Here is a 25,496-nt window from a genome sequence, read left to right as displayed (position 1 = left end):
TCTATTCAGCAGTCAGATTACTGGATACCTAGTGCAGTTATCCCCTATATCATTACACACTTCAGTTAAGTCTAGAAGCATGCTAGCAGGCAGCATTTCAGGTCTAACACAGGAGTTCAGCTCTAATTCACGGATTTCTGCAGAAGCATTAGGCTGTCTTTCTGGGTCGCGATGACAGTGCCAAAACGTTTTAGGACTCAACTTGAGTTAGAAACTTTAAGTTTAAATTCTGGAAGAATTCTATGAAACCAAATCCCTGCGTGACAAATCACAGAGCACGACACTTTTGACACTCCAGGCTTATCTCTCAAATTCTCTTCCGGGGTAAAACAACACATAAACATCTTCCTCACTCTGCAGTCATGAACCTCCATAAAGACTACGTATTCATGTGAGATACCCATGTCAAGACAGAATTATTATTTCTTTTTTTTTTTGCCACCTCATGCAAGAGGTGTTGATTGCAAAAATAAATTAGGATTGTTTTCAATTATCAGCATTTTCATGAATGGTCCTAAATATACTAACAGGAAAAAATGAGGAAACAATTACTTACGTGACTTGGTACTTGAGAGTTTCAAGTGAACGACATAGTACAGATAGACAACAATGCCACTGAAGATACAGTTTTGGGCTATTTTTTTGTCAGTTCATGAAAATCCAAATGCAATGTCGCTGAAGTGCTAATCAGTTACAAAATTCAACTCCTTAAATAAACTAAAAAAAAGAAAAAAACCCCACTCACAGATGTTTTAAGCTGCTTCTCTGGGGGAAATGACTAACAACACCCAGTTGGTCCAATCGTTTTTCAGAGTCATCACTGCAGGCATACATGCAGACCCAAAAATTGGACTCGATTTGCTTTTGGGACAGAGCATCTATCTGACCATTGCAACAACTGGCATCATCTAAAAAGAGTCCCATGTACGCTCCTTGCATTTAAATCTCTGAATGCTATTGGCACAGAAAGCCCAACAACTCACTCATTTTTACCACTGCCTTGGAAGAATTTGAGGTCACCATTTTCAAAACTGAATGCCTCGAGGCAGGTACTTTAAAGGCCATATTTAAAGGACCTATATTTTCAGAATCAGTCTCAACTGATTCCAACCAGAACTGATATTGAGTATTTTTTGAAAACAGACCATTTAATGGGCTTCCAAATATGGAGATCGAACACTAACTTTAGGCATTCAAGTGAAACTCCAGATTCATGGAAACTAATGGCAAAATTGACATGGGGTAAATTACTTTTATGGATGGACAGATGGCCTATACTCTCAGACTTTTTATTAGGAAAAGCAACTGCAGCATTGTAAGCTACAACAAGATATCAGAAACTATATACATTATATTTGGTCAGAGTGTTATAAGCATGTATTTACAGACAACTTCAAAATATTCAAAAATGGGTCCATGGCATAACACTTAGAAAATACATACAAAGCAGCAAGTTTCCTTCCCACAAGCAATTTACATACATTAACCAAGAAATCTTCCCACATGATAAATAATGATATCATAAATTCCATTCTCAACTATTGAAACACACCTCCATACTCTAAGAAGATTATGGATTTGATGGATGGACTATTCAGTGGATAAGGAATTGGCTGGATAGTTGTATACAGAGAGTAGCGGTCAATGGCCCAATGTCCACATGGAGATCAGTGACAAGCGGTGACACTCAAGGGTCCGTATTGGGACCAGTACTGTTTAATATTTTTATCAATGACATAAGACAGTGGGATCGAGTGCACCCTCCGCAAATTTGCAGATGACACCAAGACGAGCGGTGCAGTTGACACACCTCAGGGAAGGGATGCCATTCAGAGGGACCTGGACAAGCTCGAGAAGCAGGCCCATGTGAACCTCAATGAGGTTCAACAAGGCCAAGTGCAAGGTCCTGCACCTGGATCGGGGACCTGGACAAGCTCGAGAAGCAGGCCCATGTGAACCTCAATGAGGTTCAACAAGGCCAAGTGCAAGGTCCTGCACCTGGATCGGAGCAACCCCTGGTATCAGTACAGGCTGGGGGATGAAGGGGTTGAGGGCAGCCCTGCTGAGAAGGACTTGGGGGTATGGGTGGATGAAAAGCTGGACATGAGCCGGCAATATGCACTCGCAGCCCAGAAAGCCAACCATATCCTGGGCTGCATCAGAAGAAGTGTGGCCAGCAAGTCCAGGGAGGTGATTCTGCCCCTCTGCTCCACTCTGGTGAGACCCTACCTGCAGTACTGTGTCCAGCTCTGGAGTCCTCAGCACAGGAAAGGCATGGACCTGTTGGAGCGGGTCCAGAGGAGGGACACGAAAATGATCAGAGGGCTGGAACACCTCTCCTGTGAGGAAAGGCTGAGAGAGTTGGGGTTGTTCAGCCTGGAGGAGAGAAGGCTCCGGGGAGACCTTCTTGCTGCCTTTCAACACTTAAAGGGGGCTCGTAAGAAAGATGGGGACAGACTTTTTAGTAGGGTCGGTAGTGATAGGACAGGGGGTAATGGTTTTAAAGCAAAAAAGGGTACATTCAGACTAGACACAAGGAAGAAATCTTACAATGAGGATAGTGATGCACCGGCCCAGGTTGCCCAGAGAGGTGGTAGATGCCCCATCCCTGGAAACATTCAGGGTCAGGTTGGACGTGGCTCTGAGCAAATTGATCTAGGTGAAGATGTCCCTGCTCATAGCAGGGGGGGGTTGGACTAGATGACCTTTAAAGGCCCCTTCCAACCCAAACCATTCTATGATTCTGTAAGAAAAAAGGGTTTAAAGGTTCAAAACCCAAAACACTCCTAGCTGTCACATAAGACTTCACTGTAAGGAAAAAAAAGCCATGTCATAGAAGTCAGCAAAATGGCATGCAAGGGAGCTAGCTCAGGGGCAGAGCTATCTTGAGAGAGTGTTTTGAGAAAGGCAACAGCTCTAAACTGATGGCATTCAACACATTTGCATTCACTAGAAGCCAAGAACTGTGCTCTCACATGGAAGCAAGACATCCACCAAAAAAAGCTGTTTCTGATTAAGTTTTACTGGTGAACTGAACCTTTAATTTAGGAAAGAAAAATGAAAGCTAGCATGCCCATGAGGAGAGGCTGGTGACCTTAACTTGAACATCCCAAGTACCCAGGCAATTTTTTTTTCTTATTGGCACAGATCAACTATTGGATATGCAAAACTGAGTCCTTAAATTTTCCTTCAAACTTGCAATAACTAATTTATACCACAAATACGGATTAATAAATATGCTGCTTCCCCCCTTTAAAAACAAAAATAGAATTAACAGCAGAAAGATGATGACAGTTTTCTTCAAATGATCCAGGATAATTTGAGGTTATGCAATTATACAAATCAGTGCTAGGCTATAATACAGGACCTCCTCAGAAGTCTGAGAAAAATGCTAAGCCATCCAAACACTGTACTTCCATGGCATCACACGTATTTGTAGCTTTTAATGTAAAAGTATTAAAAGCTAAAAATAAAAGTCAACCACAAGAACCTGTGAACACACTACCTGTAGTGTTTCTCTGCTAACATAGGCAATCTGCTGTTCTGAAAGTGGTCCAGTCACTGAAATAAAAGGGAAAAAAAAAAAAAAATTCTCAAAATCAGGTAAGGTACTGCCCATTCCAAACCCATACCTCAATCACTTCCATTCACACTGATAGGATCTTACACTAGAAGCCTCAAAGTAAATGTGTTTAGACTTTCCCCCCAGACTGAGCATCCCAAAGACCAACAAACATTTTTTTAAACTCAAAGATGTCTCGTCCCATTGGAATGGAAACTACTAACTCCTTCCACATATAAATCTCAAAGTAATTAAGAGGAAAAAGAAACAGAAGCAGTGATTTAAGCACAACTCTTTCCCCTGCACAAACCCATTGTGTCCTTTTACGCAGGGCTGGACTTCCAGCCCAATGACTCAGAGCTGCAGCAAACTCTGCTCAGTCCCCATTGAGCCCTAGGAAGTTCCTTCTATCCTCTGCGATCTACTCTCTCCTTCCGTCCTTCCCACTGCCACACAACCTGCTCTCTCTTGCCTGTAGCCATGTGACCTGCTCTCTGCAGCTTCTCAAGCCTTTTCTGCATGAGCTACCAGCACTGTTGCTCCTCCTGGGCCTGCCACACCATGCACCTTCTCAAACTCCTTCTGAGCAGTCTCAGCAGCTTCCTGCAGGGTCACACTTCACTCAAATCTCTTAAAGGAAAACAATTAAATTCTTAACAAATACATAAACCAAACACTGAACAGCAAGCAATGAATGGCCTGTGACTTGTCCCCAGTCACTGGACTTTGATCCTGAAATTAAAGGGTTTTAAGACCAGGAAATGCAGTCCTCACTGCAAGCTTCTCAGGTTTTGCAGAGAAAACAAACAGAAAAGTTGGATGGGGTTTCTCAAAGGAAACTGAAGGAGTAGGGAGTTAAAAATGAAACAAGATTTAAGCACCTAACTGCTCAGCTTCTACAAAACCCACAACCATAACATAAATTAGTATCATGCAACATATAGCTTCAAAACAGGTCTAGATCCATCTTCCCTTTTCTGAAAGAAAAGCTCCAAACCCACATAAAACTAAATATATTAGCAGCCAGAGTACGTATTTCTAGGCACGTATGTTTATTTTGAGAAATTTAATTCTGATTAATTTAACATTACAGATGCCTATAGTTCAACTGGAATAAGTCTTTTTGGAATGTAATTAAAATCAGAAAAGAACCTTCCACTGTAACTACCAGCAGAGAAGCCAAAAATCAGCTGCAACAGGAAACCACTCCTGTACGACATCTGTTCAGGCATTTATATGGCATGAGCTCATTTCCTACTCTACAGGTGTTCCACATAACAAAACCTATCAGACACAATGCTTTTATCAACACTAGCAAAGACATAAGGGATCAACAAGGCCATACTCAAATGACTATGTCATGAGCATGGTGCGAACTTGTGAATTGGTGCCTTGTTTTAATTGCAGCCAAGTTAAACATTAAAAGGTATACAAGCTGTTTACGCACAAGAGAAGGATGTGAAGATCCCAACATGTACAATCTTCACAATTTAGAATATGGACGGATTTCCTGTCTGAAAAACATCACCTGAGAACCACAGAGCCGTTACTCACTTATGGCATACTCCCTTCCTAAGCAAGTCTTAATTCCAGGGCAATAAAATCCCTCAAAACTGATTTTCTCTCTTGAAAACCAGCAATCAGTTGACCGATCCTCTCTTAACGCAATAGATTCACACACGCCCCTTGTTTCTTTGATCACTCATTGCACCTAAGCCTAAAGCAAATATATAGGCCACCTTTGCTTTTCACATGCCATGCATCCAGCATCTAAAAATACCCACAAAACACACCTCTCATGGCACTACTGCTACAGAAACATACAAAAGATCGCTGTTTACAAAGGACAAGAGCATCCACACTAATCAATCCACTTACCTAGCTATCTGTAGGCAGTGGTATAGATTATACCAGAGTAAAGTTCAAAAGCTCAAAACCAAAATGGCTATGAAGTAAGACATCCCATCAGAATTTTTTTTTTTTTTTTTTAATTTTTACAATACAATATTGTCTAATCTTACAGCCTTTGAGAAGCAGTGGTGGGTATATGAGATACTGAAGGAAGGAAATAACTTCTGCTGCTCAAAAAAAAATCCCCACTATAGCTGATTTCGTTTAAAAAACCCCAAACCCAACCCCAACCAATTATGTAAATACATAAGCTAAAATTGACCTTCAATGGATTATTATGTATACGAAATTCAGGATTCCTCCTCTCTGATTCCAAAACACTGTAATCATCTCCATTTTTGAAAATAAGCTTTACTTAGATTTTAAGGAATCGTGACATACAGTCCTGACATACCATGATAAATATCCTGTAGAGAGCCACCTCCACAAAACTCCATGCAAATCCATAGCTTGTCTCGTCTAAAAAGTGAACAAAACCATTCATTAGCTGTCAGATTTGAAAACAGCATCTATAAAAGCTATATAAGCCAGAGGACCCAAACATTATAAAGCACAACACAACAAGCTCCGTATTATGAAAAGTACAAGTCAAATAATGAATATGATTTAATCTTTGTGATACTTCACTGTCAAAATACTAACTAATGAAATACCCCAAATATTCCAGGGTTTATTGGAGCAACAGAAACAGTATTAGTGAAATGTTCACACTGATATTTTTTGAATTTTTACTGAGAGTAGAGAGAAAACAAATGTGTGTTCTTATTTCATCCTCATTTTCACTTCTCCACTTTTTTCAGAGCAGAGGAATTAACACCAAAAAAAAAAAACCCAAAAAACCCAAAAAACCAAAAAGCCCTAGGGATATCTCTCAGCTCAATTTCTTCTACAACAAATAGAGTGAAACTCTAGCACTTGAGTCAAAGCAAGGCAGAGTGGAGCCCACGCTGTGGGTAAGTGCCTTCTCAGATGAAGTCTTTTCCCTCAAAAATGCCTATACATATTTTTGGTGGCAGCACTCAGAACGAAGTTCTTTAGGTTCCTCTTACCGAGGGGAATCAATTCAGTTTGACTTGCTATACCTCCATAAAAGGTGCTTTCCAAGAATAGACAATGGGCTGAAGGATTCAAAGGTATCTTCTATTACAGACACTAAATTCTATTTTCACTTAGTAATTTTCACTGATAAGACAGATGTATTGCATGTGGCCGCAGAAAGGCATTTTGGAGAGCAGAAAATCTGGGACTTGCCTAGTCATTCCTGGCCATCAAAACACACAGGACAGAAAAATCACATACAACCACCTTTGGGCAGAGTGGGACACAGGACAACCAAAGGGAAGACTGGTGATTGTTCTGCAGCTTGCCCATGACCCCTGGTCTTGGGTTTCTTGCATTCATAAGGCTCTGTTAGAATAGCTGAGACACTCCTGTGGGCCATGCCAACATTCATGGAAATGTTTTGCAAGGCAACGCTGTAAATGCTGAGCTTATCCCCTGAGCTGCAAACTGCAAGTATTTCTCACCAGCAGGTAACAGCTAGTACAGCTGCTGTTCCAAGGAAGAACTGTCTTTCTTGGATCTCTTCCCCTTTTATGTCCATAGTCCACATGGTCCTCAAAGCTACACCCCACCTGCTTCTTCTCGTGGTGGGAAAGGTATTGTTCAGGCATTACAGGGGTTTGCAGCAATAGAAGTCCCTGGCTGTTAACTCCATACACTTCTAGGGGTTAATTAAAGCACTGCTTGAAATAATATGAAGGCTTTCCACTGAAAGAACTGATCAGACACAGAAGCAATGTGAGTGCCTGTGAAAGAAAACAGAATTAGCAATGGCAACAGGGGAACATGAGTGAGAAAGAAGCACTGAAGAGACAGACGTCTGCAAGCCCCTTGTTTATTCCCCACAATAATGCAGGACTCAGACAGGGACACTTTTGGGGGCACTGGGCTCATGAAAGCCACTCTTTCCCATGTGGCTGCATCCTGTTTGATGCCAAGAGCAGCAGCAGCGTGGAAGTGGGAAAAAGCGAGGACAACCCCAGCAGCCTTAGGACAGCAGCAGAGCACTCGCAAAGTAAGAGACATGAAGTAGATAAGCGTTGTAAATTCACACCTTCACTTAGTGGGCATTAACTTCCCAGTGTGGAAAAGCCCTACAGAAAAGGAAAAAACCATAAGAGGACCAAAAGAGGAGATCGCATTTCTAATTCACTATCTAGCCTTTTATTACTGTGCCCAAATGCTTTGACACAGACGAAGATCCATGTAATCAACAGTAACAGTGTACACAATTGTCCATGTCTGCAGAGCGTATGGCAAGCACAGCAAACAAAACAGGATCAACAGTACCATTTAGCATCTGCAACTTATACCCAGGCTAACAGCAAGGCAGAAATTTGACTGCCTGAAAAGTCCATACATAAACAGAAGAAAAGCACAGACAACAGTATGCCAATAAGTGCCAAGTATAGGATGATAGTATTTTCCTTACTGTTCTTAGCAGTGAAAAATACTTGGAAAATAAAAGGTCAGACAATGAGAGGCCTCAAAGATAGCCATTCGATTGGCCAGACAAAAGAGAAACACTACACCAAAGAAAGGGGAAGGGACCAAACAAGAGCACAAGAAAAGTGCCAAAATATATATTTGCCAAAATTTCATTCTGTGTCTACAAAAGGTATATTTTGATACCCTGAGACAAGAGGAAAACTGTTTTAAAAAAACAAGAAAAAGCACCCCCAGCCTGAATACAGCATCATGAGAAGAGGCACCATTTCAATCATAACATTTTAAAGAAAGTTGAATGCAACAATATTTGCTTACAGTCTGTTTTCACATGAAATCTTAAAGTCATCAGAAACAGCTTTTTATTAGTTATACTAAGCAATCTGTTCCCACTATGACTAGTTAAAAGAAGCAGCTGGAAGACAACTGGGATACATTTGTCAGTGCTTCTACAATGCAAATAATCTCACCTCCAGAAACAAACACAAATGGAACCTTCACATTTTGGTCAGAAGTTCATATGTTAGAAAAACAGCTTGGGGTAACTTCAACAACACTGCAGAGCCCCAGCCCTCCGCTCTGCAACTCCTCACTTCTTTCTTCTAAATTTGTCTTCTGAAAAGGTTTATAACAATGACTTTCAGGTTTGCACAGCACACCAGACTTAACGTCACACATCAAGGAAAACGTCAACAACTTCCTTCCCAGTACTGCAGACAGGTACAAATAAAGTCATCACGTGCAGTGGAGGACATCTTAACATACAAAAAGGTGCTCTCTTCCCAAACAGAGGCAGGCTTTGAGGTTGGCAGGAAGACTAAGGAGGTGCAATAGAAGGGTGGGACACTACGTGGTCCCAGACACACAACTTTCAGTATATGCAACATCTATGTAAGAAGCTTAACCACCATAACACAGAGTTTCCAAATACTGCCTTTAGGAGATCACAAGATCCCTTGCCAACTTTACCACCTGACAATCTGTAATCAGCTGTCAAACAGACTAGTAACTCCACAGTTCTCAAAAAAAATTTTAACATGACTTTGAGGTAGCAGTATTAAGAATTGACTGTTCATGCACAAGAAAAAGCCTGCCAGTACTGCAAAGAATGGAATTAATGCACAGTTTAGGTTAACTTTCAAATTAACTGTAAACATTCAAAACTGAAGTGCAGACAATCCTAGTTTGGAATACCAAGTCCCTACATGTACACACGCTCTACCTGTACACACACCTGCACAAACTTGTGCATAATGCAGCTCAGAGACCAGCTCAGCATTAAAAAAAAAAAGCATTCAGGCTGCCAAGACAAGCACCTTTCAAGATATGGGATGCCAGAACAGCATGGCTCGTTGATTTTATCTTCAGGCTTTGATCCCTTCCTGAACACGTATACACGACAATGCAAGCAGTACACAATCACACACTCCCAGCCTCACCCAGTGTAGCATGCAGATGGTGTTCCATCTAATGGGCTAGTCAATGGCTTGCCTTCCTCTTTGTTCTCATACTTTCACAGTGCATTTCCACTTAATCTTATTCTGAAAATACATTTGCTCTTGGAAACTTCGTTCATGCTCCACACTAAACTATGTCTGTGAAGTACTAATATGACCAGCTTTTCCACTACAGACCTTTGAAATGACTATAAAGCAAACATAATTCAAAACACAGATTCCATTGACTTGAATCACATCTGTCGGCATGCAATACTTTCATCAGACAAAAGCTAACAAGACACTCAAACTGAGAAAGATGCAATGAACACCACCAGTGATAAAACATGGTTTCATTGAGGGTCCAGGGCTACTCAGGACACTGAATGGCAGGGAGAAGAAACTCCTCAGGACAGCATTAGTCAGCTGAGCTTCTGCGTGAGACCTCTCCTTCTCCTCTAGCATTTATTGCCAGGACTTTTTCTCTTCCCCAACACCGCCTTCAAGTTCTGGCACACTCAACTTGTCCAATTTCAGTTTGCTCCAACTACACAGACATTCAGCATCAGCACCACAAAGCGCTCCACCACACTTGCCATTTCAGTGTCCTGTCCCAGCTCACCCCAGAACAAAACAAGGTACAAGCGAGTCAGGGAGCACATGGTAGCTCTTCTGTAGCACTGCAAACATGCACCAAACCAGATGCTGCTGGCTAGAAAAGAAACAGTAACTGGGATTTCCTAAGCTCTAGTTGATCTAGAATGAAAGTAAGAGAAATGCAGTGTTCCAGAAGATAACTTGGTCAAACTGGAAAGGATTTTTAAAAGGAAAATAAGCCCTCCAAATACAAGAACCAAATTCTGTCATATATTCCTTCTCCCAAAGATGGTAATTTTTTGTTGAAAGCCTTTCATGTACCAAGATTTTTTTCATGTGAAAATACCATCCATATCTTCCCACCCCCAATCCAAAAGTACTTGGTCTATATTGCTGAAAAGCTTTTGGCTGCAGCAGATAGCCATTATGGAAAATTTCAGCTGGAGTTGCTGATGTCTAGTACGTGTATGAGTAACTCAACTTGGCATCTTCCCACTATGAATAGGGTCTAGCAAACTTCACAACACGCAGAGCTACCATGTCCCACCTATATTGTCCCCAGGCAGACAGAAGATACTTGAATACCTGAAAGGAACAAGAAGCCTCTGCCATAAAGAGCATCATGGCTTTTCAGAGCCTTTTAAAAGCTTTTTATTACATGGCATGATATGCCTAAAATTATGATGTTGGGTTCACAAAAATCCAGCATTAAAAGGTCTAGTCCTTGAATATCAAGCAATTGCTATATCTAGCATAAAGCATTTGTCAGGATGTATTAAAAGGAATTATAATAGCAAATGTTATTAGAAACTAGCCATCAATTTTCTCAGAACTGAGACTTTGTATGGAGTACAAGTTCACTGTACTTGTAACAAGTAAGCATAATACCCTGCAAAAGGAATTACACGAAAGAGTAATTTACATATTTACATATACTACATTAAGTGTCCTAAACAACTCTGAAGCTCAAGAGAAAAAAGCAAAGATAAAAGGGCTAAAATATCAACCATTTTTAGATTTCAAAACAAACCTAAAATACAAATCACCAGTGGGCTTTTTAAAGGCTACATTGTCCTTAAAGCTTAACATAGCATTACTACTGTTAAGCAAGGAAAAAAAAAATTTTTCCTCCTTATTTCCCCATAAGATTCAATTTTGAGTTCTCAGACAATTTAACATGTCAACACCAGTTAAGTCAGAAAGTTTCTGAGAACACTATCTGTATTATGCAATATTTATACTTCACAAAGTTTTGCAAATTTAAGAGACATTTTACTGAAACAGATTTTAAAGATACTATATACACAGACTCTTTCTTCATACTTGTCATACTCCTGCTTAACTTTCCATTTACATATTAAATTCAAAGCTTGTAAGTGACAACTCATTTCCAAGGAAACTTGACTACATGGTCACTGAAAGTTTTTGCTAAGAAAACATTATTTATAGAGAGACACTGTATTAAACAGAACAGACTTTAAGGTAAATGAAGAAAAATAACATACAAGTGGATAATACATATTTGGTAATTTAAGTTTTGCCTAAGTCACCTTATAGACCTGTCCTTTACAAGGAGATAGAGAGGCATTTTTAAGTGAGCAAAAGAAACAAACTGTACCTGAGATAGCTGCCAAAATAAGCAACAATGTTTGGATGTTTACAGTCTTTCATCATAATGATTTCCTGCTGCACAACAGCAAAATCTTCTCCTGAAAAGCATAAAAATGAATATTTTCATTGGCCTGGCTCATACTCACATCTCAACTAGACTTCCAGCACGTGTTTATAAAATAAACATTTTGAGTAATTAAAACTAATTAGGTGCCAGTTTCACAGACATATAAAGCAGATGTAAATATTTATTAGCAAGGGCCTAAGAATATAGTTACTTATTGCTAAGAAGTTTCATTCTGTGCCAGATGGACCTCACATCTGCTATCTGACAGCTCTTATGATATTGGCCATAGCTCTTTCTAAAGTCTTTATCTTCCCGGAGACCCTGCTGTGTCCATCTGCATATGTCCTGCCAATATCCCAGGTTCTTAAAAACATGACAAAACTTTGCTATTTTTGGCCACATAACCAACACCCATTAGATCATCTTCCTGAGAAAAAACATTCAATAGTACACTACTGCTGCAACTTTTCAGTAAACTCGGTAAGCACATAAATTTATGGACTGTGCCTAACGTATGTCCACATAAAACACTAACATAGATGCGGCATTTATCTGAGTCTTACCATTTGGTACCTCGGTTGTCCCTGTCTTTCTACAAAACATTCTTACCAGATGTGTACACTGAGAAAATCATGTATGCAATTGAAAACCCAACGGAAACATTTCTGTTTTGGGGCTGTTGTGCAGGAGATTTGTGGGTAAGTTAAAGAGGGAATGCAAGAAAGATACCAAATGTAAGAGAATGCCAGTAAAAGATATTTGACAGCCTTTTTAATTTTTTTTTATTTTTTTATTTTTTTTTTTTTCCAGAAATACATGTCAAACGCTCTTTTGCCGTTCAGTATCTTACACTGGGGGTCCTCTGAAATTTCCTAAGTCATAAGGGCAAATTATAGCTAGTCTGGTATATTATTTCTAAAGTTCTTCTGAAGTTCGTTTAGTTACTATACGCGGTTCACAAAAACCAACTCATTCTTACTAACCTCAAGGACTTCATAGGTGAAACAAGCCCTGAAGGCCTAAAATAACCATTTAACTTCATGACTAACTTAAGAGACTCTTTAAGCAAGTTGAAAAAACAGGAAAATTCAAAGTATGTCAAAATTCTCCTTTTAGTGTACTGCTGTAGCACACTTCAGCATAACCCAAAAGAGCTTTTAAGCCAGAAGCCAAAGCTATTGTCTAAGAAGTTGAATATAGACGCTAAGCTCATATTTATCAATTGCTGCAACTCAAAATCACTTCTCAAATATGGCTGTTAATAAATTTCAAATGTAACAACAAATTCCACCAGAACTGGCCAAGCTGTTACCTAAGAAAATGTTTTAAGTTTCTCCCAATACATCAACGTACTGGTGACCTATCCATTTGGTTCTTTTTAACCAGAAATCCAATATTCACGTGTATTTTATTTAACTGATAGCAAATTTCAAACCACAAGCTGCAAGTTAACATCACAACAGACTGTCTACTATCCATGGTGTATTGCTGATGGCTTGCTGTAACCTGGCTAGACCTTTAAACATACAAACCCTGAAACGCAAACAAGAAATTATTTTCATATATGGACAAGTATCTCCATGAAAGGACACAATTCCTCCAGTACTTCACCAGTGTTTTCATTGCATCCAAAATAGTTAAGTAACACGAGCTTTAGAGTAAGTGCCTAAACATTATTAACCATTATTCTTCACACTGTCACCAATTCTGCAAAACTCGCAAAGAAAGCCAGTGCCACGGTTCTGGAACTCGGACACGGCCCGTCTGAAGCTGCGTCAAGCCTCTACAGCAACTGGAATTGACAACTACAGAGAAAAAACTGAGCTTGCTGAGCAAACACAGGGTAGCTAAAGCGCATTCTCTGTACACCACTCAGGTATTCAAAGGCTGCCAAAAATATCTGATTTAACTGCAAGATGCCAGCTGTTATCCCCATCAGCACAGCATGAAGGCAAGTTACCCCAGCTGCAGTGCTTCCCATCTCAGATCACACACACAGCACGATTCTCCAAGTCCTGCTCAGCACAACCCATACAACACACTCTTCAACCAAGTCACTTCATACTTTTGAAAGTGGTAGTCAGCTAAGTAAGAAGTTGTTTTGTTTTAAAGGTTGACATCATCTGAGTCTGCTGAGTCCTATGGTTCTTTCCACACTACACAAGTCTCCTTCCCTGTTTTATCTTTGCCATTCCTGAGAGAGACACAGCACAGCTGCTTGGCTTAGCTCGACTGGTAACCCACATCACGCACAGCCAAGTACTCCAGCAATGGGAACTGTCATAAAAAGCCAAAGCAGCAGAACTAGACAACATAATCTGAGACCACGACTTTCAGTGTGAATAAAAGAAGTGTGATGAGCACACACTTTTGGAACTACATAGTAACATACTGTCCTAAATTTTTAAATGTGCATGCATTATATAAGCACAGCATTTCTAATCGCTTCCAAAACTGTAAGAGGAAAAAAAGAAAGAAGCTAGTAACTTCTTTCTCTTCTTGCCCGCATAGACCTTAAGGATCAAACCAGGCAGTAGTTAAAATATTACACACCACCCCCACAACATTAAACCTTGAAATGGAACACCAACTGTTACAAGTTAATCAAAAAGTCTGGACATTTTACTTCCCAGATTACCACACTCTTGTTCAACAAGCCTAACCATATTAATAAAAGAGCATTTGCAGGCTGATAACCGATCTGTAAGGCGTATGTACTTTGTGAAATCAGAACATAACTACAGTTCAAGCATAAATCTAGCATACAATGAAGTCCTAATCAAAGTCTCCAAGAGAATTTCAGGAAATGCACTCAATTTGTAGATACCAGCGTTCACCTGTTTCACCCTTCCTTCTTTGTCTTTCTCCCTCTATGCTTTTTCCAGGTGAGGAGTTCTCTGCCTTGCTGTCTTCCTCATTCCTTTTGTACTATACAGGGGTTTTTATCACATGGGTTGAAAACATAGTACTTAGGACAAAACCCACAACTCTCACTGAAATTTCAGTCAGCTTTCCTTTAACTGTTTTCCAGTTATGTTTTTTTCCTCTCCCATCATGCTTGTCATTCTTGTTATTTCCTAGAAGAGTGTATTTTGTCCTACACTAAACAGCAACAATTATCCCTTCTTTCAATGAGCGGACTCAAATGATTTTTGCATAATTGTATCTTAAGCATGAAAATATTTAGTTTCTGTAGCCTATTCCAGTTAAGAAACACTTACCTGGTTCTAGTTTTATTACTTTAATTGCTGCTAGCTCACCAGTGTTGACATTTCGAGCCTATGAACAACAAAAAAAAGAAAAATATTTAGAGCAGAACACAGCAACTAGCTCTACACTCTCAACTCAATGTTCTCTGACAACACGGAGTAAAACAACAACTGAGATACACAAAGTTCTTAAACAGTGAAACTACTTGTTGGGGCTTGGGGGTTTTTTTTAAGCAAAAACAGCCTCAGGAGGAGCCAATAAATATACAAGATGTTTTAATTTATGTTTCCTGCAAGGTTATAATTTTTTTTTCCAAATACACCATGCATTTATTTTTTATTGGGCTTAGAGCATATAGTTTCATTAGATAAGCATCATTATTGAGTTCCATTATATCCAAAACACTCAAACCACTTATTTAAAATAATCCACATCTGTGCTTACTGACAGTGAACCAAACTCACATGCTCTTCTCCAGTACGCGTTTGTAGGAAGAACTCTTCCAACAAAACTTCTCATCCTGGATTTATTTTCTAGCAATAAAGCAAGCTATCTCAAAAAAATATCCCACTAGGCAGCTAATTTGTACTGTGATCTGAAGCTTTAAGTATGTTCAGGAAACTCTACGCTGCCACACAACAGTCCTAAATTATGCAAGTCCTTGACCATGCTGTACTTCCATATTAAAATCCATAAACAAACCGACCACTGAGATATAGACTGCAATGCAGTTAACAGCATACACAGATCTCACAGCAGACAAGCAGGGCCCAGGAAGCATAGAGGGCCGTACCCTGCAGCGTATGTGACTGCTTCCAAGACTCCCACAAGAGCGATGCAAAGCTTCCTGCTCATTTCACTATGTGCCCCTTGGTCCTTACTCTCCGCCACCGACAGCATCCTCCCCTTGCTGCAAGGGTGTGAAAAAAACACAAGCCAGTAAACAAAAGAGTTTGAAAGCATTCCCCTCATATACACAGCAGCTCTGTGGCCAACTTCAGCAGCAGCTACTCAGCAACTTAACTGCATTTTGTACAGGGCTCTGTCATGCAAAGTCTACATTCTACAGAGCAACCAAGGAAGCTAAATTTTTATAAAGCCATTAAGAAGCAACACAAATTATGGTAATAATGACTTCTCTTCTAGAACTGTTGCATTTGACTACTAACTGAAAACTGAGGAGCCATTTGCCCAGTGCTTTCAGGATACCTCAGTGGCCCCGCACCCAGCTATGGATGGGGAGAGGGCAGCAAAGCTGCTCCCCAGCATCAAAGCAGTAGTTCCTGAAGGATGCTCAGCTACAGCTTCTCCTCTCCCCAGGGGAGTCTTGGTACCCGGAGCTGCACTGTGCTGGACCACCACTGCACTGAATGCCATGCCCACTCTACCCCCTACACAGGGCACAGAAGGCAAGACCAGTCCTGCTTTTGCTTTTTCACCCCGTCCATTTTCAAATCAAAAAAGGCCAGAATCACAGAATTCAATGATGCAGATAGGTTCCACAACCAGCTCTTAAGTTGCTATGTTAAGAATCAATACCTTAGAGTATTTGGTGAGTCTCCTGGCCAGTCAATAAAATTTGTGAGGCCTAGAGCTCCTAAAGTGACTTAAATGAGACCATTAGCTACAGTAGCCCAGGTGCTGGTTGTGGAACCACAAGTGGAAGGAAAAAAACCCTAAGACTATGGTTCCACAACCAGCACCTGGGCTACTGTAGCTAATGGTCTCATTTAAGTCACTTTAGGAGCTCTAGGCCTCACAAATTTTATTGACTGGCCAGGAGACTCACCAAATACTCTAAGGTATTGATTCTTAACATAGCAACTTAAGAGCTGGTTGTGGAACCTATCTGCATCATTGAATTCTGTGATTCTGGCCTTTTAGATAGGTTCCACAACCAGCTCTTAAGTTGCTATGTTAAGAATCAATACCTTAGAGTATTTGGTGAGTCTCCTGGCCAGTCAATAAAATTTGTGAGGCCTAGAGCTCCTAAAGTGACTTAAATGAGACCATTAGCTACAGTAGCCCAGGTGCTGGTTGTGGAACCACAAGTGGAAGGAAAAAAACCCTAAGACTATAAAAAATAGTCAGCAATAGTCTGGAAATAAATGCAGCGTATATTTCTGTGTTTAGAGATCTACCCAGGTCATTCCTAGTACAGCCGATCTCAAACCTCTCACTATTCCTTGGTGTGGCAATGCTCTTCTGCAACGCTGGGAGGGAATACTGGCATGTGCAAATCATTTGCTAGGCCAATGGTTATGAATAGATCCTGAGACCAGTGGAAATCCTATAAAAGTAAAGGAGTAGTCAAAACTTGATAGACTGTGAGAAAAACAGTTAAAAAAATAAATTTTCTATGGCAGCCTTCCCTTTAAGTCATTATTTGCTCACCCCACCAATGGCAGCAGTGTCTCCACTCATCACTGTATGGTAGAAAAAAGACACTAAAAACATTAATAGCAAGAATAGGAGTTCCCTTTATCTGTCCCAGAGAATGAAGGCAACACATGAGAAAGTGGCACCACTGAAGCATGAGCTAGGATTTTTATTCTTTATTTCTTTTTCCAACACATTCTTTTCATAGCGAGAAACAAACACAGAGGCAAGATGTTCATGAATCAAAGGTCAGCATTTTTTAACTTCCAAGATTAACAAGAAAAATTACTGAAGCTTTAACAAAGACCTGAGACTATCAGGGAGTCTTGTTTATACTTAAAGACCTGTTTTGGGGCAACTTGGGCTACTAAGGTAATCAATGAGATACAACTGTAGTGGACACAATTGAGGACATCCTGAAGTTATGCATCCTGCCTGCTGCTGGGACGTGCAAGCCAAGCTGGAAAAATTTCACAGGCTTCAGGGACACTGCTAGTCTAACAAAAAACATTTGGTTTTCTTTTCTTTATTTTTCACAATACTGTGTCCAGCTGCCAGGAATTTGTTTCTCTGACTATGGCTCCATAGGTCACTACGCTCTGCACAGTGCTATGGCTACTAAAGCAAGATAGAAGGCGGGTAGGGGCTAGTGACAATTTTGGAACAAATCTGATTAAAACATATGAGGATACTCATCACAAAGTCTTATGTGATGGTGACGCCAAAAAACATCAATAGTAGACAGACAAATCTATAGATACATCTGGAGCAGGACGTGCAAAAACCCAGCCAAAGGAATAAAGTCCAAGCAGCAGGCAGCCTTGCCAAACCTGCGCTCTCCACATCTCATGGCTGATTCAGCCCCCTCCCATCACAAAGGGATTTCTTCTTCAATGTCATGTTCTCAAAAGAACTGTTCAAAATCGTGGGCAGGAAAGAACATTGTGTCTTTTCACCTTCAGCTTAGGCACTGCTTCCTTTCTTCAACACCAGCAGTGGTAGGACTCTTTGGCCAGCTGGTCATTCTCTGGACAAGTATCTGCCTGGGCTCATGAAAGCCAGAAAGGAGGAACAAAACCTGATTTAATGCAGGTCACCAATGCCTTCAGGAACAGCAGGCTACCAACTGCTTAAGGGCATAAATTGTTACTTAAGAACACGACTTGAAGTTGATTATCTGAATAAGTTATCACTTTGCATCCTATTCCATTTGGGTTATTAGCATCGAAGGTGGTGTAAGAATATGAATTGCCTTTGTTAATCTGAGTATATAAAAAAAGAGATTATTCTGATTGTAGTGACACGAGGGTTCCTTGCAAGCGATGAAGATTAGGTACCCCGACAGGTTTTACAAGATCTCAAACATCTCTGAAATCATCAGTTAGAAACAATTCCTTGCCTAAGCTCACATGAATGAGAGACTGAGAAAGACTGAAGTACCATATGCTTTTCAACACGTGTTGGAGCTGGCTCTAACTCTTAATTTGAGGGTGCTTGCATGCATACCATATAATAGCTCAGTATGTTGAGGATACTGCCTTATGCTTTCATTTAGCATAATCACACCAAAGTTGCCAATTACTTATGGGTTTTTAGAGTGGAGCATCAATAAAGAATAGCTGGCTGCAGAACAATTTCAAATGAGTATTTTTGAGTCGGCAAACGCAACCGAAAATTTCAGAGGCTCATGTAAAAAAAAAAAACCCACACTTTGATTTTTTTTGTTTCCACTTGCATCTCAAGTGCTGGAACTCCCAGCCTTTGTGATGAGGTTAACAGCAATAGCTAAGAGTTCTTTCTCCCATCCCTGCTTCCACGATCAGGAGCCTGCAACTAATTCCTTCAAATGCAGATTGCACTATGTCAATGGGAATGCATTACACAGGTCTTCCAGAAGCAATGATCAGCCTACAATGCCTGCATTTACACACAATCACTTTACTAAATGTACACAGCATTTATACAATGTCTGTTCTGGAAAAAGCATATAAAGATCCTCACTCTACCAGCAGCTAAAACAACAATACTTTTCCAGAGATCTAGATGGCCATATCTGGGGAGGAGTTAAAAAAAAAAAAAAAAAATCCACCAACCACTAAGTCAAGCTGGAGAAGCACTACCTAATTAAACAGGAAATAATTACTAGTGCCTCTGTGACAACAGCAGAATATCAGATCAAAATGTTATACAAAAAACTGCCACCCACTAGAAGTAAAAGCTAGAAAAATCCAGGTTTTGCTGTTATTGTGTTATACAAAAATTCCTTAACCAAAATGACTCAGAACTGGAAAGATCTTATTATTCTGAAATACAGAAGGGAAGAGCAATGCAGCAGGGCTCTACTTGGATGGTCTCTATTTGGGAAAGATCAGCCAAGCAAAAGACATGCATGGTGTGTGTCTGTAAAGAAAAGGAGGGGAAAGAAGAAAAGGAGGAGGAAGGCTAGTATTTAGCACTGCCCCTAATATATGCCGCAACAGTAGAATCATAAGGAGAATTCTGTGCAGCTGAACCAGGATAGACATAAGATCCAAGGACGTAAATCTCTTGCCAAGTTTATATTTGTCCTTCAAATGATAACTGGTAATATAAAGCGTATAATGCTGCAACAAAAACCAGGCCAAAAAGCGAAGTCTAAGACAGTAACAACAGGTGCTTCTGTTTTTGACTACTTCCTACGTGAATTGTTGAACAAAATGTAGATAAGCAATTTCTAAACAAGTTGCTACTTCACGGGATAACTGGTCCCAGGGCAGAGACAGGCTTCCTGACCAGGATTAGCTCTGCTTTCAGGAAAACGCACCTGAACAGCTTCCCAACCCCCTTGTTTCCAGCCCTACAGCCCTTCTCTTCAGCCTCTCTCAAACACACACGACTCCCCCAGGAGCTGATTCAACTCTCCAAGTCAGCAGAAACCCACCTGCCTCCCTTTTTTGGGTTAGTTTTCTGCCAGGTTAGCTAACCACACCGGCCCAGGCATCGCACTGAGCATGGGAGCTAACGCAAAGTAAGTGGCAAGACAGCCAGGAGCAGGGTAGGAAATCGCCCCTCTTGGGCAACAGTGAGCTGTCACATCAGTTCAGCCCATCCTACAAAGTCACAGATGTAATTAACAGGAATTGAACTACTAAGAATTATGCCAAAAATAATTAGGTTCCACATTCTGGTAGGAGGCGTGATACCAAAACACAACAGCTACAATTTTAGGAAGCAATGCTTTGATAAAGGTGACGTTAAACAAAAAGATCTGAAAGTAAGGCAAACAAAAATCCCTACGCAAGGCATGGATTCTTGGTTAAGGAAACTACAGTTACAGAAACTAAGCCTTGTAGTACACACTTAGCACACTAAAAAAGGGATGGCAAAACACCCACCCCTCTCTGCCCACTCTCTGTCTGCCTAACAAGCTTCAAAAGACAATTAAAGCTGAAATAGAGCCTTCAAAACAGACATTTATTCCTAGCAAAGTCAAAAGGAGCTTCAACAGCTGTAACGTCAATCAAGAAGAAAGGAAGACTAACATGCCTATCAAAAAGCACACAACTAAAAGGCACAGTCTCAATATTTCAGAAGCAGCAAAGCTGTAGAGGAATTGATGCCTTACTGGATCACACCAGGAAAGAGGAGAAAGGGCATGCATGTGGAGAGAAGAGATTTGTGTGTAGGACTCTGCAAAATGGGAGTTCATCAAAATTCAGGTTCATCTGTTCTGGACACATTATCTTCCAGCAACACACATGAGCCCTACCAGAAAACACAGATTCCAAAACACAGTGGAGAGCAGAAAGCCGTAAGTCACCAGGTATTCCCCAGAGATACCCACAGAATCCAAGTGTTTTAGCGTGAAGCAGTTGAGCTGGTAGATACATGACTTCCCCCACCAAAACCAACTCCCATGCCAAAGGGCTGGGGCACAGAAAATCAGGCTTTTTCTTTTTTTAAAATGAGGCCTCAAGCACAGCGCACCCTACCAAGTTCTGTGTCTTCATTTGTCAACTGGCTGAAGCCATAAGTGACAAGGAACTGAAATAAGGCAGAAATGGTATAACAGGTACCTTTGCAGGAACAATAATCTCACTAATCATCACAACTATTTAAATTTCAGTAAAGGGGAAAGTAAAAGAAGGGCCTTTCTTTTAGTAAAATGCTGAAAATCTTCAGAAGGGTCCACCTTGAAATGGTGAATGACCTGTCAGATGGCAAATGAAGTTCAACCTTTATTAAACCAAAACAATTATTTTTTTCCCCAAGATATGCTGTGATATAAACTAATTGTATGAACAAAAGGAACGGACCTACAATCACCTCAGAAGATACTTCAAATCTATGTGCAGTTACTACCAAAACCAAAGGTATTAGGATGGGGCCAAACAGGAAAATTATAGCATTATTATTAACATGATCTCTGTCAGAATACCATGTGCAGCAATTCTAACCCAACCCCCAAAAGAATGGCATACATTACAGCGGGCCTGGGACCAGGGACAATTAGAATGGCAATTTCGTACTAAGAGACAGAAAAGTCTTTCTAAATGAGACATGGAGTAAACACAGAGCAAACAAAAATTAAGCACCACATCATTTAACTCTAGCAATATCTCTCGAAACTGAGCAGGACAGGACTGTGCCTCTTTCACAACCAAAAAAATTAACTCTTCTTTCACACTTTGCTGACCATCCTACGCAATTAAATTCTTTGCAACAGTGAAATACAGAAACACAAAAGACAGAAATGACTTGTACAACAGCATAACTATTTTTCACCCTTTCTAGCAGGTGTCATTTTGGACAAGAATATTTGACAGAAACTGAAGGTGAATTTCAAGAACTTTTCTGACATGTAACTGTAATCAGAAAAGCAATTTTGCTATCAGTCTCTAAACTAAACTTTAGATGATGATAAATTACTTGACAAATAAGTTTACTGAGACATAGAAAACAAAACCACCCAAATGAAAATGTGATATGCAACACTCAAGAATACTCAAATTTCAAAAAAACCCCACTATTAGCAGATTGTCTGTCTGTGTTTTGTTACAGATACATCAACCATTTGACAAAGTAGTAACTTGATTTCACCATTAACTTTAGCAGTCTTGAGAGGAGACATCTCCGGACAACTTAAACTTCTCATAAGAACTTTGCAATATTAATGTTTTAGCTATCTATTGTGGCAATATAACTTCACTGAAAAAAATTTTTAAAACCCAAACATCATCTCTCTTTCAGACTCTCACTGAAAACAGTGTTACTTCCAGTGTTTATGGCCCTGGCATACATTAAGAACATACATCAGTAATCCAGATAACACTTCATCTCCTACAATCAAACTTGCACTGGTGCTAGTTAGAGGAGACACATTATTGTTGACTGCGCATATTTGATAGAGAGCTAATGCCATCAACAAGTTACCCATTAACCTTCTTGCGATGAATTTGTTATCGTCTTCTCCAAGGCCTCTTTGAAAGCTGAACTTGGGTTGGAGGGCAGATAATTATAAAATATTGGTTCAAGCCAAAAATCCATACTTCCAGTGCGCTAGCACGTTTCCAGGTACCAGCTAAACAGGAGGACTCATAGCAGCAGGATTGTATCAGTCTGACCCCATATCCTTGCTCCCTTCAAGTCTCCATAGTTCAGTCCGCACCAAGGGCTCTTACTTCAAATTCTAAGATGTCCAGAGTAGAGACTCTGCCTTTTTTTTAATATATATACATATAAAATTTATTTTTTTAAACAAATCAAACATTTAATCCATGTCCTGTTGTACCTCAGTTCAACTAAAATGGAGCAAGAAAGTACATGCCAGTCTGCTCTGCTTTCAGCTCCTCAACACTTCGCCAGGAAAGCAGGTTAAAGAAAGGTCAGCATTTAGCAAGAATGTCAACATAACAAGACTGTCATCTTATTAAGGCAGTAATCCCTACCTACTGCAGCAGAAACACCTCCCTACATGGCTGTCCCTGCTAAGGTAGTGGGGGGGGGATGATCCGCAATTTACAAAGAACAGTTTGAAGCTGCCCAAGTACATCCAGTGCTTGGATCCACTCTGCTGAAATCCCCCCCACTGATGAGCACCACCATCACACGGCTAATCTCAGCTTCACACAATTATTTCATCAACCACAGAGTTCACCTACAGACCACAGGATGAAGCAAATGAAAGAGGCTTTATGAAACCCCTCACAAATTTAAGATAAAGCCCTAGTAAGGTCACATGTGGATGACTCTTATGACTATATTACTTCCTCTCTGCCACATTAAAAGTGACCAGCTTTCATTATTATTCTGGGGCTACTTTGTGCTCCACTTTGAAGGTGCCTTGGGCAAGACCTTGCCTCAAAATGAAACAGACAATAATCCATCCAGGAGAAAAGCACATCTCATTTTCCCTACGCTGTCCACATCAGAAAGCACTTGCCTCTCTCTCATCTAGAAGAAATAAATAATTATAATACCAGCCTAGTATATCCTGGTCCTGATATATCACCTTCTATCTCAGCTGTCCCAGGCAGATTGTAAACATAAACAAATCCACTCAAACAAAGCCTCAAACAAAAAAAGTCACAAGCAGTGCCAAACACTGGCCACTTACAGAGCACCAACCGAAGGTTACTGCAATGTAGGTATGCTAATCATCTAGAAAACCTTGACAAACCCAACGAAACTTAACAGGTTTCAGATGCATATGGAATTGCAACAGTAAATATTCACTCCATGGTTAGAGGTAATGTCCTTAAAATTAAACTGTAAACACAGATGACTTGGCTAATTCATATCCATCAAAATCATGTACAGAGCACTGAAAAAAATCTGATTGATAAGGTATCACAGAGTCAACAGGCCAGTTAAAAAGTGCAACAGAAACAGAGCTGAGCACATCAAGATTCACAGAAAAACAGTTCGCAGAAAAACAAAAAAACAGAGCATAAGGAAAGTAGACTTGGATAATTAAAACATCAGCATAGTACACAAATACTCAAAGAAAGCTAGTAAGGTGCGGAAACAACACAAAAACCCCTTTTAATTAAACAATTAATAAAGCAGGGAATTAGCACACTAAGAGTGAGTAACAAGAGGATTTAGGTCCTGAAACTTTCATAACATTCAAGTGAGCTGAGATTAAACCAAAATTGCCCCAACCCAAACAAGACTTCATTCTAGCTGCATTCACTTAAGAGTCAAATGCAACATCAGCGCCAATTCTGTGCACCTCAAGTTGTGGAATGGCTTTAAATGTTTCCCTACAATCCTGCCTACCAACGCAAGTTTTCTTAAACACACATGCCCACCCGGTGATGACAAAAACAGACCAGAAGACACCTGGAAAGCACACAGTTAAAGTGATGCTTCCAACTGGCTGCACATGACAAACTTCAGTTCGCCCCTCTGCTCTGTCACCAAACAGGAGCAGATAACAACCACTGTCATCCTACCTGAGGGAGAGGCTGCCGCATCCCATCAGGCAAGAGTTCAGCTAGATAAACAAATAACAACATAAGCTGCAGAGCAGAGAAAAAAGTCAAAGTAGGCTATAAAGCCCCCAAAGCCAAACTTATGTTCAGCTACTGTTGCTTTAGCTTTGCTTCTCCTCCGTTTCTGAATTTATGATAGGCTCATGAAAGACTCTCATCCTAAACGACACTTTTCCCGACTCCCCAGTTCGCCCTCCGACTGGTCAGCCTCACGTTTTACAGAGACGCAAGCACAAAACACTAGTATTTCCATCCAAAACAGCGACGGGAGCAGCAGCCGGGATCAACCGCCCTGCTCACCTTCAAGCACACGATTTAAAGCGACATCGGAGCTGGAAACGAGCGAGCGTGCGCTTCCCGCACCCTCACAGCCCTCGGCTCGGTCTGGAGGAGAGCCGAGCCCCAGGCTCCGCCCGTGAAACAGACGCCCGAGCTGGCACCCAGCAGTAGCAAGAACCGGCTCCCGGCGGGCTCCCGGGCCGCAGGAAGCCGGCAGAACGCCGCGGCCCCCAAGCACCAGAGGCGGCCCCCTGGGGTCGCCCCCTCGCATGGGCCGGCCAAGCGGGAGACGCGGCTGGGCCTGCAAGTAGGGAGAGGCGCGGGGGGCAGGGCCCCTCCGCGGGGGAGCCGGGGGCGGCCAGGCCGGGCGCCCACCCGCCCCCACCAGCACTGGGGCCGGTGCGACGGGGCAGGCCCCGCTAAAGGGGGGGACGGGGGACGACCTCGCCGCCCGCGACGGC

At 41.0% G+C, this 25,496-nt stretch overlaps 1 protein-coding gene across 9 annotated transcripts in view; it reads right to left on the bottom strand.

Annotated features, from left to right (window-relative positions):
- The window catches only part of MAP4K3 (mitogen-activated protein kinase kinase kinase kinase 3), an 85,720-nt gene that overhangs the window by 59,868 nt on the left and 356 nt on the right, over window positions 1-25,496 (bottom strand). For 8 of the 9 annotated variants that reach the window (XR_774038.1, XR_774040.1, XR_774039.1 and 5 more), the window contains exons 2-5: window positions 14,914-14,971; window positions 11,633-11,723; window positions 5,868-5,932; window positions 3,506-3,561 (exon numbers count right to left, since the gene is read on the bottom strand). Coding sequence is in view for 6 of the 9 variants with exons in the window: in XM_010562425.1 (XP_010560727.1) it covers window positions 3,506-3,561; window positions 5,868-5,932; window positions 11,633-11,723; window positions 14,914-14,971 (270 nt within the window). In the remaining 3 variants the exon portion in view is untranslated. Of the gene's footprint in view, window positions 1-3,505; window positions 3,562-5,867; window positions 5,933-11,632; window positions 11,724-14,913; window positions 14,972-25,496 lie in introns of those variants that run through there. The other variant, XM_010562432.1, reaches the window with a different exon arrangement.

This window comes from Haliaeetus leucocephalus, unplaced genomic scaffold (assembly GCF_000737465.1).
Source record: "Haliaeetus leucocephalus isolate CR32 unplaced genomic scaffold, Haliaeetus_leucocephalus-4.0 Scaffold160, whole genome shotgun sequence".
NCBI lineage: Eukaryota > Metazoa > Chordata > Aves > Accipitriformes > Accipitridae > Haliaeetus > Haliaeetus leucocephalus.
Note: the sequence above shows the minus strand (reverse complement) of the source record. Positions and strands in the feature narration are given on the sequence as shown.